The following is a 20,328-nucleotide window of genomic DNA, read 5'->3' as shown; positions in this document are numbered from 1 at the left end:
ATGGGTTACTTTCTAATAACAAATTTTTTAATAAAACATTTCTAAAAAATCAAGTTTATCAACATCAGTATAAAAAGCTACATGGACAGACTATTGCTCACTCAACTTTTCCCCTACGGTTGTACATTTAGTTTGTTTTCAGATCCTACTATTATAAATAAGGCTGCAGTCAACATCTTTGTACATAAATCTTGGTCCATGCCTCTAATTATTTATGTTTGGAGGGAGTCCTAGAAGTGGAATTCCTGGGCCAAAGGTTTTAAATATTTTCCGGGTCTCTTGATACATGTTGCTATACTGCTTTTAAGAAACAAGCGTATATCTCAATATCCCATTGTTATTAAAAAACAAAAATATAGGCAAAAAACCTGGCATTCCCATTGTTATTTTATTTTGCATTTATCTGATTACTACTTTCCCGTGTTAAAGGGATAACTTCAACATAAGGCAGTAAATGCTAAGGCAGCAATGTGCTATGTGAGCTCTGGGGCGGCGGGAGGAAGCACCTCATCATTGAGGGTGGGGAGTTGGGCTGGGTTGGAATGCAATACTATGATTACTAATCTTACTTAGAATGCAGTGGGAGGGAGGCAATAGTCCCAGGGCCCATGCCTGTGGTATTAGACTGAGGGCTGTGTACCACACCTTACATGGGAAAATTGAGAAACGGAAGTATATTCAGGGGAGGCTGATAAAGAGGGAAAGTCTGAAAACCACATCATAAAATTGTGATGTGTCTTCCTGGCTCACTTCCTGTGCCAACATACCCCCTCTTCTGGTCCTCCATCCTCCAGATCTGATAGGGGTATCTGTCTGACATGGCAGTGTCCATTATAGGAAACCACTGGTAAGGGACCTGTGGTCCAGTGGTTAAGATTCCACACCTCAATTGCCAGGGGCACATGTTTGATCCCTCATCAGGGAACTAAGATCCCGCACGCCACCAAAACAAAACAAACAAAAAAGGAAACCACTGGTACAACTCCCTTTTCTGACCTGAAGCCTCTATACTAGATAGAGTTCTTGACTGTAAACAACAGAAACCATCTCTGGCTAACTTAAACAGGAAGTCAAATTTACTAGAAGAATGGGGAGGAGGGAGTCTGGGTAGGACTTGGGGGGGAGGAAGCACAGCCAGGTCACACTGATAAAATGCTCCAACAATCCAAAAATCAGCTGGTGAGAATGCCACCATTAAATGCTCCCGCCTCTGTACCCTCTGCTGCTGCCACCAAGAATAATCTCTGCCCCTGCATCTTTGGGTCACTTCTTCAAGACGTAATGCATGTCCCAGGTGGGAGCAACCTACTGATTGAGATGAGGTAACATGCCTGAGCCCTAGTTGCCAGATTAACAGAGAAATGAAGTATCCGTCCCTGTAGGATTTCCACTGAAAGAGGTGGGCCCTGCCTAACCCAAACCCACTCAAAGAGAAAATCTCTCAGGTAGGAGAGGTGTCTGTTTAAATTCAGAGTAGCTAAAAAATGGAAAATGTCAACTATGACCCCCACCTCCATGGGATTAATGATTTTCTCCTCTTTCATGTGAAATCAATGAGATTAGCTATCAAATTTAAGTAAGGTCAGATATACCACATTTTTGAAAGAAATCCTGGTCAAACTGATGTTTACTTTCTATTTTCGTTACTAAACAGAAAGGGACCCACCTATGACCTCATCTCAAATGAGGTAATGAATTATGATTAGCTCTTACTTCAGGCCTCTTTTCTGTCACGTGTGAGGTAAGAACACTTGACCCTCTTTAGGAGTATTCTTTTTTTTTTTTTTTTTTTTGCGGTACGCGGGCCTCTCACTGTTGTGGCCTCTCCCGTTGCGGAGAACAGGCTCCGGACGCGCAGGCTCGGCGGCCATGGCTCACGGGCCCAGCCGCTCCGCGGCATGTGGGATCCTCCCAGAGCGGGGCGCGAACCCGTGTCCCCTGCATCGGCAGGCGGACTCTCAACCACTGCGCCACCAGGGAAGCCCTTGACCCTCTTTAGGAAGGCAGCGAGTATGGGAAAGAACTTCAGTTTCTACTGCCCCTCTTTTCCTACATCAAGACATTCCTGTCGACAATAGCTAAGACTTCAGCAAAAGAAAGAAATGACCTGCCAAAGACCAATTCCAGACCAATTCTATAAGTTCCTAAGGCTGCTGTAACAAATTACCACAAATTGGGTGGCTTAAACCTCCCCCCTGCCACACACACATGCACACACACACACACATGCACACACACACTCAGAAATTTATTCTCTCACAGTTCAGGAGACCAGAAGCCTGAAATCAAGGTGTCAGCAGGGCTGGTTCCTTCTGGAGGTTCTGAGGGAGAATGTTCCATACTTCTCTCCAAGCTTCTGGTGGTTGCTGGCAATCCTTGGCAGTCCTTGGCTTACAGATGCATCACTCCAATTTCTGCCTCCATCTTCACATGACCTTCTTCTCTGTGAGTCTGTGTGTCAGATCTTCCTCTCCTTTCTCTTATGACACCAGACTTGGATTTAGGGTCCACCGTATATCCAGGATGATCTCATTTCAAGATCCTAATTACATCTGCAAAGGCCCTATTTCAAATTAGGTCATGTTTACAGACGCCAGAGTTTAGGACTTGGATGTATCCTGTTGAGGTACACAGATCAACCCACTATAACAACTAAAGGCTGAAGCAAGTATGGTAATTCTTAATGTTGTTGGAGAGAGTAAAGGAGCAAAGAAAACCATTTGGCTGGCTCCATCTCTTGGTGTTCTGAAATTTCTATTTCTTTGCTTATTTAAAAAAACTATATGGGAACACATGTATATGTATAACTGATTCACTTTGTTATAAAGCAGAAACTAACACACCATTGTAAAGCAATTATACTCCAATAAAGATGTTAAAAAAAAGATATTATAAAATATTTCTAACATCCTAAAACAAAACAACTAAACTAAAAACCAAAATGACAGCTATAACTTCTGTGGAGGTCAATTTGGTAATATATAACAAAATCACAAATGTATATGCCTTTTGGGTGGAAGTTCTTTCCATAAATGTTTATTGATGTATAATATGCTTAAAGAAAAGTGGACATACCATAATGGTAGACTATGCTACTTTAAATATTGTTCTTTCTGCTTTCATTTATATTGGGTAAACAATCTTTATATATATATATTTGAATTTTATTTTATTTTTTTATACAGCAGGTTCTTATGAGTTATCAATTTTATACATATTGGTGTATATATGTCAGTCCCAATCTCTCAATTCATCCCACCACCACGATCCCCCTAAACAATCATCTTAAAGCTTTCTTTTCCCTATTGTAAAAGTAATACATATTTAATGCAAAAAAAAAATCAGAAAAACTGAGAAAAGTACAGAGAAACTACACAACAACCATACTATTACCATCCAGAAATTAAACATTAACATTTTGTTGTAGTTTCTTTGGGGGTTTTTCCAATGCAAGTGTACACATATACTTTTTTCTTTTTGAATTTTATTTTATTTATTTTTTTAAACAGCAGGTTCTTATTAGTTATCAATTTTATACATATTGGTGCATATATGTCAGTCCCAATCTCCCAATTCATCCCACCACCACCATCCCCCTATAGAATCACCTTAAAGCTTTTTTTCCCTATTGTAAATGTAATACATATTTAGTGCAAAAAAAAAAAAACGGAAAAATTGAGAAAAGTACAGAGAAACTACACACAATCATACTATTACCATCCAGAAATTAAACATTAACATTTTGTTGTAGTTTCTTTGGGGGTTTTTCCAATGCAAGTATACACATATACTTTTTTTTAAACGAAGATGTAACTGTATGGTATCTATTTCTTTGTACATTCTTAACAAGTTACAATGCACTGTGCACAACTTTCCATATAATTAAATTAACACAGAGTTGCATCATAATTTTTAATAACAATTCTTCTTAAGGTCCCACTGAGGGACATTCAAGTTGTTTTCAGCTTTTTGACATTATAAATAATGCTGAGGTAAATATAATTTTTTCAAACTCTTAACAGGCCAAATTTTAAGTGCTGAATATATAGTAACTTGTGTATCTTAAATGTGCATGGAAAGGAATTCCTGATATTCCCTCCAAACTTGCTTTAGCCAGAGCCTTCTCTAAGTTAGGTACAGCTCCATCTTGCCATTAGCTCAAGCAAACAAACAAGCAACCAACTATTGGAGTCATCTTTGACTCTTCTCTTTCCCTCATGCCTAAATCCAATTAATTAGCAAATTTATGGGCTCTTTCTTCCAAAAATACCTAGTATTTGACCATTTCTCATTACCTCCACAGCTCTCATACTGGTCTGTGTCATGTCATCGCTTGCCTGGATAATTGTAGTGGTCTCCTAACTAGAGTTGCCAGATTTAGCAAATAAAAATACAGGACAACCAGTTAAAGTTGAATTTCAGATTAACAACAATTTTTTTTAAGCATAAGTTTGTCCCCAATATTACATTTTCCATGCAGCAGCCAGACGGATTCTTTCAAAAAGTCAGAATAAGTCACTCCTCTGTTCAAAACCCTGTGATGTCTTTTCATCTCATAATAAAAAGCAAAAGCCTGAAAGCTGAGGCCTTGCAGGATCGGCTCCTAGCAGCTTTTTCCTCTTTGATCTCGTCGGCCCACTGTCCTCTCCTTCCCCCTGCTTGCATCTCTCTTCTCCCAGATGTACCTAACCTCCTTTAGGTCTTTGTTTACACTTCGTGAGACCTTCCCTAATCGCCGTTTAAAACTGCACGCTTCCCTTCACCTTCCCTACTCTGTATTTCTCTGTTAACACTTACTACCTTTTAACAAACGGATCATTTAGTTTGTTGTCTTTCTCCTTTTACCAGAATTTAAGTTCCATGAGGGCATTTTTGCTCTCTTTGTTCACAGCTGCATCCCCAGTGCTTAGAATACTGCCTGACACATAACAGATGCTCAATCAATATTTAATACATGTCGAATTAAGGAAATGTAGTTATCCAAATCAGTAAATAGCTTTTGTTTGTTTCACTAGGGCTCCTCTCACATTCTGATCATTCAGCATGTTGCTATCTATTTCAAAGTAGTCACGTTAACTGTTTTAATTTTTTAGAGAAGCCATCTTCTGTAATTCTGTAATGTTGGCAAACATTTATGTGCAGACACGGTTCTAAGGTATAATAAAATCTTAGAACCTCAGGTATTGTAATTAGAGGTAATACACAGATTAGGAAATTAAGACCCGGCGAAGTGAATCATTTGCTCAAGATAGCGGGATCTGCTGGGGCTGGGTACAGAACCTGCGCTTTAACTATAATACTCTGCCCGCTCTCTTTTACCTCTCTTTCGCTTAACTTGTTTGGGTTAAGTTCTTAAGAATCAAAGTCAAAACCTGTCAAAAGCCCAAGTGCTTTCTCCCCCTCCAGTCAAGGACTCTGTAATTCGCATTTGAATCCCGCGTGGCGGGAAGCCGAGGGCAGGTGTCGGGAGGGGCGGGGAGGAGCCTCCAGGCCCCGCCAGCCAATCACAGCGGCCGGGAGCCTCCCTTCCCCCTACGGCGTCCACGCGCCAAAATTCCAAACGGGACCGCGCTCCACTACCGGCCGTCTCCCTCCGCCGAGCTCTGCGAGCCGGCACTATCTAAGAAAAAGGAGAGAGTGCTCTCACGTCACTGTCCGCTTGGGTCCTCGACACTGTCGGTGTGGATTCTCCTCAAGTTCGGCCCAAAGTCCTTCGCTCTACAGATGGGAGGGAAGTTTCGAGCCCGCCGTGATAGGGTGGCGGAGTGGGAGGGACAGGCGGCGGAGGGATTCCGAGCGCGCGCGCTGCGGCCGTCGGCGCGGGGCTTGTGGCGCCAGAATTCGGAGCGCGGAAGAGCCTGAGCGGCTGTTGCCGGGCATCGGGTGCGTCCCACGCCGTGGACGCTCAGGGGAAGAAGGAGAGAAGATGGTGGTCCTCCGCAGCAGCCTAGAGCTGCACAGCCACCCCGCCGCCTCGGCCACGGACTCTCTGGACCTGTCCAGCGAGTTCCTCAGCCTGAAGCAGATCGGCCGGAGGCGGCTCCGCTCGGCCGGCGCCGCTGAGCAGTCCGCCGTCACCGTGGCCGCCGTCGGCGTGAGTACCGGCCTGGAGCGGGCCCCTCGGGCCGGGCCTGGGGGACTGCCGGCGGCCTCTTGCCCGCTGGGGCCCAGGATGGTGGGGTGGGTGGACCGGCGGTCCGGGTGACAGTTGGCTGGGGGTGGAGGAAGGAGAGGGAGGTAGGTTGGGAGGAGTATTGTCGAGGACAAGTAAAATGGAAGGCTTCTCAAGATCCGAGCCCCGGAGGGGTGTGGGTCGGGTGGAGAGATGGACTGACTGCGGGAGGGTGAGCGGTGCGTTACCACCCACTTTTACTCGAGAGGAAACCGGAGCCCTCCGCAGCCGAAGTGCAGCTGGAGGCCGAATCTCGGTTTGGGGCTGCCCCGCCCCCGACCTCACACACCTCCCTGTCCAGTCGCCCGGGCTCCCGCCCTAGGTTTGCAGCGATTGCGAGCCACACGTATTTACTGAGCGCTTCTTGTATGCATAACAAGTGTTTTAGGGGCCGCGGGGGATAGAAAGATTGTAACTCAGGTTCCCTGACCTTCATTTACGATCCAGAGGGGTTCGGTAACCATAACGCAGTGAATAATACCAGGTTGCATAATGTAGAGAGATGGAGAGCAGCGTTTCATGTACGTGTTCTTCACTTAAGCCTCATAACAGCTCCATGAGAATGGATAGTTACGATATGTCTCTTACAGATGAAAAAACAGACTCAAGAAGCTAACCAGTAAATGGTAGATCGAAAATTGGAACTTGGATTCTCTGCCGCCACCACCTTTCCCTTTCTGTTACTTCCTGCTACGGTTATAAGCAAGGTCTATAGGTTTCCAAGGAGGTGCAGCAGTATACTAAGGTCTTCCTGAAAAAAGTGCTTCTCCTTCCCCCTCCCCACCCCAGCTGCTGAAAGCGACACAGGTGGAGGAGACAGCGCTAACAAAGGGTTAGAGAAATTGAGGAAGCGACGTTAGGAAAGTTAAGGCAGCAGGAAGTAGTCTAGTTCTGTTGAAGGGAGGGTAGTCATGGGGGTGGGAAAACTAGGACCAGAGAGAGGGTTAGAACCGGGAAGTCAGAATGAGAGGCCAAGGGGAGGTAACCTGTGGTGAGAGAGAGAGACAAACCATAGGTAAGAGAGAGATCCCGATGGGAAATTAGTGGTATCTTTTGTAGAGGTCCTATACGAGTTGTTCCTCTACTGAGGGGAATGAAATGGTCCAGTCAGTCTCTGAAATTGTGATTCTGAATTGAAAAAACAATTTCCTGACTTTTAGGATCTGTTTCTCAATCACAGGCAGAAGTTGTTAAGAGATCTGGGGAGGCTGGACACTTCTTCAATGAACTCAGTCACTGGACTCATTAACCTATGTTCAGAAACAGCTAATTATTTCAGTAAATATTTGAGTGTTTATTATCTTCAGGACAAAGCTAGTTCCTGGGACTGTAATGATGTATTGAATACTGGTTAAGAGTGCTTAAAACAGCTGTTAGTTCTTCCTGTGATAAGCCATAATGGAAAAGAATATGAAAAACAATGTGTGTGTGTGTGTGTGTGTATGTGCATATATATATATATATATATATGTATAACTGAGTCACTTTGCTGTACAGCAGTAATTAACACAACATTGTAAATCAACTATACTTCAATAAAAAATTAATTAAAAAAAACAACTGTTAGTTATGAATATCAGTTTACCAATATCAGCAGGTTTCTATACTTAAAAGGGGGTGATACCCACCACAAGGGTAGTGAGGATTAAATGTGATCAGGCATGTAAGGAGATTACCTGAACACTTGGCTGATAGTTAGGACTCAGTCATTGTCAGCTGTTGAGACCACAGTCGATTTTAATGGCCACTCCATCTTTTAAGTTCCTCAGGCTAAAAGCCTTAGAATCATCCATAACTCTTCTCTCCGTTCATATTAGCAAATTCTGTTGGCTTTACTTTCAGAATTTTGTCAGAACCCGACCACGTCTCAGGTGCTCCATTGTTACCATGCTGGTTCAAGCCATCATCTTTTGCCTGGATTATTAAAATAGTGTTTTGGTTTTTTTGTGTGTGTTTTGGTTTGTTTTGGTTTTGTTTGTTTGTTTGTTTTGATCTAGCAGTGTGGCTTGTGGGATCTTAGTTCCCTGACCAGGGATTGAACCCAGGCCCTGACAGTGAAAGCTCCGAGTCCTAACCACTGGACCACCAGGGAATTCCCATGGATTATTCAAATAGATTCTTGACTAGCCTCCCTGTTTGCCACCCTTATATGTAATGCCCTCCTCCCTTGAAAGTCAGTTCGCAGTATAGCTTACAGAGTGATCTTGTAAAAAGTCAAGACAGTTGATCACTCCTCTGCTCAAAAATCCCTGTATAAGAGTAAAAGTTTAAAGTTGAGAAGCAGCCCTATACCTCCTTGCCCCCTTCCCTTTATGATGACATCCTCTTCCATTCTCCCTTTTGCGAAACCCAGTCTGTTCTACCCTCTCTGGCCTAGCTGCTCCTTGAATCCCAGGGCCTTTGCAGTTGCTCTGCTTTCTGTTGGGAATACTCTTTCCCTGGATATCTGCATGAGCTATTTCTTTACCTTTTACATTTTTTAAATTAAAAAATTAAAAAAACCCTCAGAGCTCAGAGTGCTTAATGTGTTGCAAGAATTTTACAAACATTAACTTGATCCTCATAACCTTATAATGTAGGTGCGATGGATTATCTTTGTTTTGCAGGTAAGAGGACTGAGGCACAGAGACTTAAATAAGTTGCTCAATTCACCTTTATAGTAAGCAATAGAGCTGTGAGTCCTACCTAGGAGAACCTATGAAACAGTCTCTTTCAAGTGTTTGCTTAAATTTCACCTTTTCAATGATGCTTATCCTAACCACCCTATTTAACATTGCAAATCAGTCATTGACAGGCCCCTTTGCTCTGTTTTATGGTCCCCAGCACTTACCACCTTCTAAATATCCTATAATTTCCTACTTCTAAAATATTTTTATCTCTCCCCAAATCAGAATGTAACTCCATAGGGGTTTGGATTTTGACCTTTTGTTCAGCTGTGTATTCCTAGCACCTAGAGCATAGTAGGTGCATAATAAATATTTTGTTGTTGATTGTCTTGCTGTATCAGTGGTATGTGGTGGTTGAGCAATTAGCACTCACCTGGTTGTTGTAGGGTAGAAAAGTTTCTTTTCCAGACTAGCATTTCCAGTAGGGATTATATCTTTTTGAGACATAGTACTCCTCTCTCAAATCCTCCGTAGAACAAATTGTAATCAGAGTGTTATTTAGTGAGCATGGGATTGGGTCTTCAGGGGTAATGTATTCATGCTGACAAAGTCCACCAGTACCAAAAATGAAACATACCTTTGTGATTGGAATATTTTCTAATTAGGGTTCTTTACATTCAATACATTTGATTTGACTATAGCTTGCTTTTTTACATCAATCATGCATTTCAGAAACTTAACTCCTTGATCCACCCTCATTGTATTTGGGTATTTCCTCGTCTCATTCACACATTTATTGACAGCATTTCTTAGGGTAGGTTCCTTTTAAAGATGGTTGGATTTATTCATATTAATTTATTAACTTGCATTTTTCTTCATCTAATCTTGGAGGCTGACCTTCAAGTTCTGAAGATACCTACAGTTACCTATTTATTAACCACATTTTCACATTTTACATTTTTTTTTTTTAAGTTTTTGGGTGCACTGCATGGCACGTGGGATCTTAGTTCCCTGACCAGGGATCGAACCCTCACCCCCTGAGGTAGAAGTGCAGAGCCTTAACCACTGGACAGCCGGGGAAATTTCAACCACATTTTACTTTTACATTTTGAATATGATCTCACTCAACTGTGCTTAAGAGTTTTTTTTCCCCGACTTGTATGGGTTCCCTGAAAATATTTTGTTGTTGTTTTAAATCTGTTTCTTTGGTTTTTAAGCTTTTATTTTCTTCCTATTTATAAGTTTGGATGCCCCTTTCCTCCAGAGTCAGGCTAGCCATTGCCTATTTCTGTGCTTTCACAGGTCTGAGGCTCTTTGATTCATTCAATCTAGGGTTGTTTCTCATGCTGAAGAGACACTTAAGCATGGGTAGTAGGGGTTTTCTTGGTGATGATTGTACGTTACTTTTGGGTTGTGTTTATGTACGTTTTTATTCGGTATGTTTTTAGGTAAAATGAAACACTGCAGTATTTGGAAGGTACTGTTTTCGGTTGTTTTTTTTTAATTGTATGTTTATTTAGCCTGGAAAAATATCCCAAACTCGACACTGATACGTACAGCCTATGGGAGATACTTTAAAACTTGAAGCATATCACAACACAAAAATGAAAAGCGTACAGCTCAGTGAAGTATGTCAAAGCATGGAGAGGGAGATTTTGACAAGTGGCGATGAGTGTTGCTCCCTGGAGTGGGCTGCTGTGCATTTGAGAGAGTGTACTTGTTTTGTGACAATAATAGTCCATTATTGTCCATTTTTGTTAGTTTGTGTTGTGCTGGCTCTTGATTTTAGGCTTAGAAGTTTCAGCTTTTAGAACAGAGATCTGATGAGATAGTGTTTAGGATGGATTATAGTCAACAAATCTGGAGTTTGGAAGACCAGCTAAAAGATTATAATACTGATAGCTACCGTTTACATAGCACTTGCTGTGTTCCAGGCAAGGTACCTAATATGCACACACATATTTCCCCTGTAAAGTAACTATTATTATTTTGTTTGTTTTCCCAAAATTATTATTTTTAAACTTTTATAAATTTATTTATTTATATTTTTAATTTTGGCTATGTTGGGTCTTCACTGCTGTGCGCGGGCTTCTCATTACGGTGGCTTCTGTTGTTACAGAGCACAGGCTCTAGGCGTGCAGGCTTCAGTAGTTGTGGCACACGGGCTTAGCTGCTCTGTGGCATGTGGGATCTTCCCGGACCAGGGCTCCAATCCGTGTCCCCTGCATTGGCAGGCAGATTCTTAACCACTGTGCCACCAGGAAAGTCCCTGTTTTTAAATTTTTAAAGTGAAGTATAGTAATTTAAAAGTTTACAAATAAAGTATTATTATCCTCATTACAGATATGGAAACTAAGGTCTCTGTAACTTGGAGAAGATTATACAGTTCTAAGTGACGTGCAGAGAATCAGTTGTAGGCAGTCTATCTTTAAAAGGTTGGGCTCTTAATTAGTACATTATTATCACAACAGACCAAAAGAGAGAAAACCAGAGCCTAAATTAAGGTGGTATTAAGAGGCACGGAGAAAAAAAGTCCAAAAGTACTGCAAGGAGTCTGATAGAGGGAGGAAAGGCAGTGTTGTTTCCAGCTGAAGAGGTAAGCTGTACATCTTTGGGAATATGACGCCAGAGTTTGGTGAGAGGTAAGGACTATTTTTCTTTGTGAGTCACCTATGTAGAGCTGAGAGTTGAATCCTTGAAGGTGCATAGCAAAACACAAGAATATTTAAGATCTGGAGCAATGGCTTTATTTTAAGGGTGGGAAGAGGATGAATTAGGTTTAAAAAAAAAAGTATCATGTAAACAAAGGATCAAAGCAAACAACAGAGTGATCATAGAAGTGAATGAGGTAGAGAAGGCCATTGGATTTAGTTATTTGGAGATAGTTTTAGATCTACTGGAAGAGCTGTATGGTTAGAAAGCAAATTGCTGGAACTTGTGAAATAGGTCCATGATGAGTAATTGACCACACCAGTGTTTAAAGATGAAGCTAAGGAGGGCTGTCACAACTATGTAATGTGGGTATAATGTGTGTACCGTTATACATTAGAATACACTGCTTTTTAGGCTTTCAAGAAGCCCCAAGTCTGGATGAATATGTTTCATGTCAGTAATATAACTGTGATCTTAAAAATCCTGTTTAAATTTCATTTGTTGAATTGATAACTTGAATTAACTCAACCAATATGACTCCCATACATATTTTTTATTAATTTAAAGCTTTACTACGCTGGACCTTTAGTGGAAAGATAACATCAGAATATTTCTGTTTCTCAATTGTGTCCACTTTGGGGAAAAAACTTTTCTTATTGTTGCATGCTCCCTGTTCTAACTTACTGATTCTGCAAGATTATAACAGACTTAAAATCTAATGAACTATATTTTTTCTCCTTTTAAACTTCACTTTTAAGAACGATCAGTACTCTCAATATTAAAGTAGATTTTAGGGCTTCCCTGGTGGCGCAGTGGTTGAGAGTCCGCCTGCCGATGCAGGGGACACAGGTTCGTGCCCCGGTCCAGGAAGATCCCACATGCCGTGGAGCGGCTAGGCCCGTGAGCCATGGCCACTGGGCCTGCGCGTCCGGAGCCTGTGCTCCGCAGCGGGAGAGGCCACAACAGTGAGAGGCCCACGAACCCCCCCAACCAAAAAAAAAAAAAAAAGTAGATTTTAGCGAAAGAATAAATGAGGACACTACATCTCTAGGTTTAGTTTTCAGATTAAGTATGTTTTCTTTGTTTTTCACTTCTTAGGAAAATTTTTTCTGGTAATACATGTTGCAAAAATGTAAAAAATAGATAGTGAAAGTCCCCATTTCTATCATCCAGTGTTAATTACTGTTACTATTTGGTGTTTAACTTACCTCTTGAGAATTATTTTGATTAGCTGTATTAAAATGTGACTTTGATTTAACAACTGTGCTAGTTTCCTTAGGAAATCAGATGTTCAAAAGATAATTCATCTAGAGGTATTTATAACACAAAAGATTGCAGATTACCTATACATGATACATTAAGCAGTTTGTTAAATTCATGTAATGGCTGAAATACTATTCATTCATGTAAAAAGATTTTTAGAATAGATTTTATGACATGGGAAAATGGTTGTATTACTAGAAAAAAGTAGCAAAGAATAAATAATATCGCAATTTAAAAATTGTGTGAATGTGTTTGCAAAGGAAAAGAATGGTTTATGCACCAAAAGGTTAACTGTGGTTATCTGTGCGTAGCTTGGAATTAAGGGTGACAGTTTCATCTTTGTACATTTCTTCATTTTTCTGATTATAATGGGCACGTATTGCTTTTATTTTTATATTGCTTTTATAAAAACCATTTTTGAAAGTTATATTTTTAAATTCCCCAGTATGCGCCTTTATATAGGTGACTCCCAAAAAAACCTGTTTTGTTTTTTTCTCCATGCTGTTAAGGAGAGCCTTTCTTGATGCTTAGTGCTTATTTAGGGACGATGAACTAAGCCACTCACTATGCAAATCAAAGTTTCACTTATAAGATTAAATCTTCTAAGTTTCTCAGGGAATCTTTTTCCCAGTATTTAGCAACTCCCTCCTTTTTTCCTATGGAAAGAAACCTTTTTTTTCTTTTTCTTTTAATCCCCAGGAATATAGTGACATTTACTTTCTTTTTTTTATTGTAATAACATATAGATAACAAAATTATCATTTTAACCATTTTTAAGTATATAGTTTCTGTAATATTAGGTACATTCATTGTTCTGCAACCATCACCACCCTCTGTGTGCAGAATTTTTCATCTTGCAAAACTGAAACTCTGTACCTATCAAACACTAACTCCCCTGGGAATTCCTTGGGAGTCCAGTGGTTAGCACTCAGCCCTTTCACTGCCATGGCCCAGGTTCAATCCCTAGTCGGGAAACAGAGATCCCGCCAAAAAAAAAACCCCAACACCACACACACACTCTCTCTCTCTCTCTCTCCCTCTCCCTCTCCCTCCCTCTCCCCCCTCCCCCCACCATTTTCCCTCTTCCCAGCCCCTGGCAAGGAGCCTCATAAAAGGAAACCTACTTCTTCTTCGACTGACTTATTTCACTTAGCATAATGTATTCAAGGTTCATTCAGGTTATTTCAGTGTGTTTAAAATTTCCCTTATTTATTTATTTACTTATTTATTTTTGCGGTACGCAGGCTTCTCACTGTTGTGGCCTCTCCCGTTGCGGAGCGCAGGCTCCGGACGCGCAGGCTCAGCGGCCATGACTCACGGGCCCAGCCGCTCCGCGGCATGTGGGATCCTCCCGGACCGGGGCACGAACCCATGTCCCCTGCATCTGCAGGCGGACTCTCAACCACTGCGCCACTAAGGAAGCCCTAAAATTTCCTTTATTTTTAAGACTGAATAATATTCCATTGTAGGTACTATATATATAGAGATATATATATGTTTTTTTTAAATCCGTTCATTTGTTGATGAACATTGGGATTACTTCCACCTTTTGGCTGTTGTGAATATGCTGCTATGAACATGAGCGTTCAAATATCTCTTCTGGTCCCTGCTTTCACTTCTTTTGAGTATATACCCAGAAGCAACATTGCTGGATCATATGGTAATTCTATGTTGAATTTTTTGAGGAATTGCCATATCATTTTCCACAGTGTACACAAGGGTTCCAGTGTCTTCACATCCTTGCCAATACTTATTTTCTTTTTTCTTTTTTTGTTTTTGATAATAGCCATCCTAATGAGTGTGAAGTGGTATCTCACTGGGTTTGATTTGCATTTCCTTATGACTAGTTATGTTGAGCATCTTTTCATGTGTATTGACCATTTGTGTATATTCTTCGGAGGAATGTCTATTTAAATACTTTGCCCATTTTTATCTTTTTTTGTTGGTGGTGTTAAAAGTATAGGAGTTCTTTATATATTGTGGATATCAGTCCTTTGTCATTGTCAGATACATGATTTGCAAACATGATCTCCTATTCCATGAGTTTCCATTTCACTCTACTGATAATGTCCTTTGTACAAAAGTTCTTTAATTTTGATGAAGTTCAACTTACCTGTTTTTTCTTTTGTTATCTGTGCTTTTGGTGTCCTAAGAAATCATTGCCAAATCCAACGTCATGAAAGTTTTCCCCTGCGTTTCTAAAGTTTTTTAGCTCTATAATCTCTTTCACATCTTTTTAAAAGTCTTTATTGAATTTGTTACAATATTGCTTGTTTTATGTTTTGGTTTTTTGGCCCTGAGGCATGTAGGATCTTAGCTTCCTGACCAGGGATCGAACCCGCACTCACTGCACTGGAAGGTGAAGTCTTAACCACTGGACCGCCAGGGATGTCCCTGCTTTTACATTTTTAAGCTGATCTTAGATGTAAGGTCTCCCCCGCCCCCCGCATAGGTTTAAGTAGTTACAAAGGGATCATTTCTGTCATTTTTTAAGGTTGACATTAAAAAATAAAACTATTACATCACACTTTTATAAGTATCCACTGGAATGTAAAAATTATAGTTATTTGATACCTGTCTTGAAACATTAAAAATTAATACATGAACAAGTTCTTTTAGTAGTCAGAGATTTTACCTTCTTTTTTTTTTTTTTTTTTTTTTTTGCTTTACGCGGGCCTCTCACTGTTGTGGCCTCTCCCGTTGCGGAGCACAGGCTCCGGACGCGCAGACTCAGCGGCCACGGCTCATGGGCCCAGCCGCTCCGCGGCATGTGGGATCTTCCCGGACCGGGGCACGAACCCGTGTCCCCTGCATCAGCAGGTGGACTCTCAACCACTGCGCCACCAGGGAAGCCCACCTTCTTTTTTTTTCCTCTTTTAATTTGTATTTTCAATCCACTTAACCCACAGCATTTTATCTTGATATATTTTCATGCTTGAAAGTCAGTTATTAATTATCCTTTCATACTTATAAAACAAAAGTTTGATTTTTTCCACTTTTCCATGATGACAGAGCTCCAAAAAATAAAATTTTTGTGTATTGAATTATCATTATTAACATTCAATTGATCAAAACAACAAAAAAGTATCTATTTTGATTAAAAATGATTAAACATAGGAAGTAATATTTTATTAGGATTTCATGTGGTTTAAGTCTCCCTACCCACCCAGTTAGTTTAAGTATCTGTGGATGAATCTTATTTATTGCTAAAGAGTGTTTTGTCATCAGTTCCATTGTTTTTATAAAGGTAAGCACTGAGAAACATTGTTCATATAAATAAGTAGATAGTAATAAAGGGAAGTTTATTTGCAGTGCCACTCAGTTTTTCTGGCTTATAAGCAGGAAGTCACTTGCCAAACATTTTTAATGGTCTCTTAGCTTGATTAGGTCTCCTTTCAATTTTGTTAAAAGCAGAAGAATTGGAAACCACCTAACAAAGGAAAGGATTTGTTGCCTAGCTTAGTCATTCATTCTCTTAACACCTACATTAGTGTTTTTCTTTGGTTTTAGGAAGGTTTTTAATGCCTTGAAGCAGCCTTACAATAGTAAGATTCAGAATGAGTGAGAGTTACGACTTTCTTCTGTGAAATGGGAGAGAGGTGAATGAAAGAGGATGCCTTGTGTTAAGATGCCTTCTTAGATCCGTTTTTTGTTTTTTGTTTTTTTTCTTGCGGTACGCGGGCCTCTCACTGTTGTGACCTCTCCCTTTGCGGAGCACAGGCTCCAGATGCGAAGGCTCAGTGGCCACGGCTCACGGGCCCAGCCGCTCCGCGGCATGTGGGATCTTCCCGGACCGGGGCACGAACCCGTGTTCCCTGCATCGGCAGGCGGACTCTCAACCACTGCGCCACCAGGGAAGCCCTTAGCTCCATTTTAAGAAAAATTACACATGGAAGTTGAGAGAGTGGAAATAGATACCCTTACAATTTCCCTTGGAAAGTCTTATGTTACACTACACCCATCTAAGATGTAGGTATTCATTTAAAAAATAATACACCTACCTAAATGTATAGCTATTCTTTTTTGAAACATCCTGAAATATAGGTACACTGATAAAAGTAACAAATCATACGTATCACTTAATACCTTATGAAGAACCTGTCTAATTTTTTTAATTGTCCTCTCGTGCCTTTAAGAACCTGTCTAATTCTTGCACAGATCCTTGTGGTTTAAATATCCTTACTTTACCTTTGAACCAATCAAATATTCTTCCTGAAACAAAATTAAATGACAAAATATCCTAATAAAATATAATGAAATGACCAGGTAAAGCCAGCCTGAGGCGCATGGGGTAGGGGGGCACTGATGTTTTATTTTTTAAAAAAACACTGCCGGTTTTTCTAAAATTATAAGTTTTTAGGGTAGTAAGACATAGGATTATAGAGTTGTTAGGTACATTTGCCTTCTATCCTAACGTAAAAGTATCCTCTGTATGATTTCTCAAAGCCATGTATGAAATTTTGAATACTTTATGACAGAACCTCTGTAGCTCATAAAGCAACCCAGTAACTTAGAGAGCCTGTAGTCTGTTGAGCAAAAATAAAGTTAAATAGAGCTCTATGGTTTTTACAAGAAATTAATGTACATAAACAGTCTCTAAATTCATTTTTTACATTATGTGGGTGAAATTGTGTGACATAGTAATAACTCCTTTTTGTCATCCAAGCCAAAATTACCCTTCTGATAGTCCAGTTATTTTAAGGTTGTTTCCATTGGTTTCATGGTGTATGTGTATCTTTCTAATTTCCGTAGCCTTAAAATAAAGGCTTACAACTTTTTATCAGTGGTAGAAAATTTCACTCGAGACTACTTGTTATGAAATAGAACTATAAAACATTAATAAATCTTATACTAGCCACCCCATAGACATTGCTCATATTTGTTTATTGTAAAATGATTATTCTAGATATTAACTATTTTAGTTTCTTGGGGAGATGCAAAAATGATACTGTGCACCAAAAGCAGTTGTTAGAACTTTTAATCAGAGACAAATCTTAGGGGTTTAACTTGGGGATTTGACTGAAGAAAAACTTAGATGTTTCTTAATTTTTTTTTAAAGGATGGGTCTTCAGTTAAGGAAGTTGAAACCTACCACCGGACACGTGCTTTAAGGTCCTTGAGAAAAAATGCACAGAATTCTTCAGATTCTAGTTTTGATAAGAATATGGAAATAACGGAGAAACATACTAATGGCAGGCATTTTACAAGGTAATACAAGATGCTTAAATGCTAATTCAAAATAGTTTTAAAGTAATAATTTAGGATTTGTATTTAATTTTTAAGTGTGTTCTTGACTGGTCATCAAGAGTCCAGATTGTAAAATGTAATTTATTTGAGATGAAATTGCACTAAATGAATGTTATTGAATTAAAATTTTAGTATGTCCTCAGGTCAGGTTTGTTTTTATTTTCTTGTTCAAAGATGGTATCTGTGATATGTGTGAGTGCAACTGACGAGGCTGATTGATACAGGATGGTTGATACAGGATCAGTTCTGGGTACTTGAGTAATCTAAAGAGACTTTATGACTATAACTTGCTTATGATATGTGGTTCTGCTTCATAGTCTGTAAAAAGCCTTTATTCAAAATAGTATTTATATTTCTGATTGCTTACTATCAAGTTTTTCATCAATTCTGAGTCATTTATGAATATCTCTGTTGGTATGCTTCTAAGGCTTTCTTCACATAAGAGGCCAGAACATGGCTTTGTTTTTGTTTTTTGACTTGTTCAATGGTTCAATGGTTTTTTGACTAGGTGCTTTATACATATTTATATTTTATTTCTCAAGAACCCTGAGGTAGATGGCATGAATTACATTTTAATACTCAAGGAATTAATTTCAGTGAATTAGGAAGTGTGTACTTCATGGAATTTGGGTTTATTTGGTCTAGGGCAAATTTAAACCTAACTTTAATTAGCTCAAAACCTTCACTTTTGTCCCCATTTTAGTGGGCTTAACAGGAATTGGGAGAGGGGTGCCAATTATAATAAAATTTGTTTGATGAAATAATTGTTTTTACATTAATTCTTCTCACAAAGTATTTACTCATAATGACGTAGAAAATTAGAACCATCTTACTCTCAAATAGAATTTTTAAAAAATATATTTATTTAGTTATTTATTTTTGGCTGCGTTGTATCTTCATTGCTGCACAAGGGCTTTCTCTAGTTGCAGTGAGTGGGCACTACTGTTCGTTGTGGTGCGCAGGCTTCTCACTGTGGTGGCTTCTCTTGTTGCAAAGTGCGGGCTCTAGGGAGCCTGATTCCTCCAGCTCCATTTTTTTCCCCTGCAAGATTGCTTTGGCTTGATTCTTATTTTGTGTAGCAGATTTTCCAGATAAGTGAGGTTGTGCCCTTTTAAGTTCCTTTTTGGTACTGTTATTTTTGTCAATTATATACTTGGCCTTTTATTGTATATATTTAAATCTGCATCTTGTTTCATCCACTATTCGTGGAATACCTACTGTATTTCATGGAATCCAAGTTAGCAACAATTGAAACACACAACATTATTTTATGAGACAGTAAGAAAGAAAAAAACACTGAAAGTTAAACTATGACATACCATCAGTAGTAAGATATATCCCAATTTCAGAGATGTTAAAATGGGGGGGAAATGTACAATTTTTAGAATCAATGAAATACAATTTAAGCTACCCCAGTATTTCTGAAACTTGAAGTCTTCTTGGGGTGGGGTTGGGTTGGTGGGTTCTGTGAATTCTCTATGAAAATTTAAAGATTATTTCATGATCTGAAGAAAAAATATTCTGACTCATCTAAATTGCTACCTCATAGAGAATAGCCATAAAATTTCAGGCCCTGCATTTATGTTTACATTTGGCACCAAGTAGTACTGCTTTAGTTATCTCGGGTTCTGGAGATAAGAACTGAGTCTGGGAACTTCTGTGGTGGTCCAGTGGGTAAGACTCTGCACGCCCAATGCAGGGGGCCCAGGTTCGATCCCTGGTCGGGGAACGAGATCCTGCATGCGTGCCACAACTAAGAAGTCCGCATATCGCAACCAACAGGTTCTCATGCTGCAACCAAGAAGTCCACATGCCGCAGCGAAGGTCCCACGTGCCGCAACTAAGACCCGGCACAACCAAAATGAATAAATAAATATTAAAAAAAAAAGAACTGAGTCTAACCTTAATACATAAAGGATGCATCTGCTTCCAGAGAAAGCCACACGATGTGATGTCATGACATGCTGTTCAAATGAAGATTTGGAGCACTTCAGATAAAGAGAAATGGATGAATTGAGTCTTCATGTTATACAATAAACATGATACATAACATGCCAAACTCAAGAGAAACCCATAGCAGTCTGAACCACATTCACACAGCGTATGGCTAATTTGTTTCAGCAAAACCTCCAATGTATTCCGTTAATATTTTTGTTGGTAGTTGTTTTTATAGTTTCATTTGTATAAAACCTAAATGAATTTATTTATATCTAGTTTGGCTTGTACATAATCATAAAAAACTTAATATTGGAAATCCTCAAAAGTCTTTATCTTTAAAAGGCTCTGTATGTTACTCAGGTCTGTGAAACATTGTGTTAGGTATTAAAGGAACGTATTAAAATAAGTGCTTTTTTAATCTTGATTTAAAGATGAGTGACTTGGTGGGAC

The 20,328-nt window shown here is 39.7% G+C and overlaps 1 protein-coding gene across 3 annotated transcripts in view; it reads left to right on the top strand.

The window, feature by feature from the left end:
• Positions 1–5,911: 5,911 nt before the first annotated feature.
• ATAD2 (ATPase family AAA domain containing 2) overlaps positions 5,912–20,328 on the top strand; it is a gene marked incomplete at its 5' end in the record, with an annotated part of 67,952 nt that continues 53,535 nt past the window's right edge. The window contains 2 exons of one of the 3 annotated variants that reach the window (XM_079722617.1): positions 5,912–6,094; positions 17,753–17,901. In XM_079722617.1, the coding sequence (XP_079578743.1) occupies positions 5,927–6,094; positions 17,753–17,901 (317 nt within the window). The remainder of the gene's footprint in view (positions 6,095–17,752; positions 17,902–20,328) is intronic. The other 2 variants (XM_079722615.1, XM_079722616.1) reach the window with 2 other exon arrangements.

The sequence above is a fragment of the Hyperoodon ampullatus genome (genome assembly GCF_949752795.1).
Source record: "Hyperoodon ampullatus genome assembly, chromosome: 17".
Lineage (NCBI taxonomy): Eukaryota > Metazoa > Chordata > Mammalia > Artiodactyla > Ziphiidae > Hyperoodon > Hyperoodon ampullatus.
This window is presented reverse-complemented; position numbering and strand designations above follow the sequence as displayed.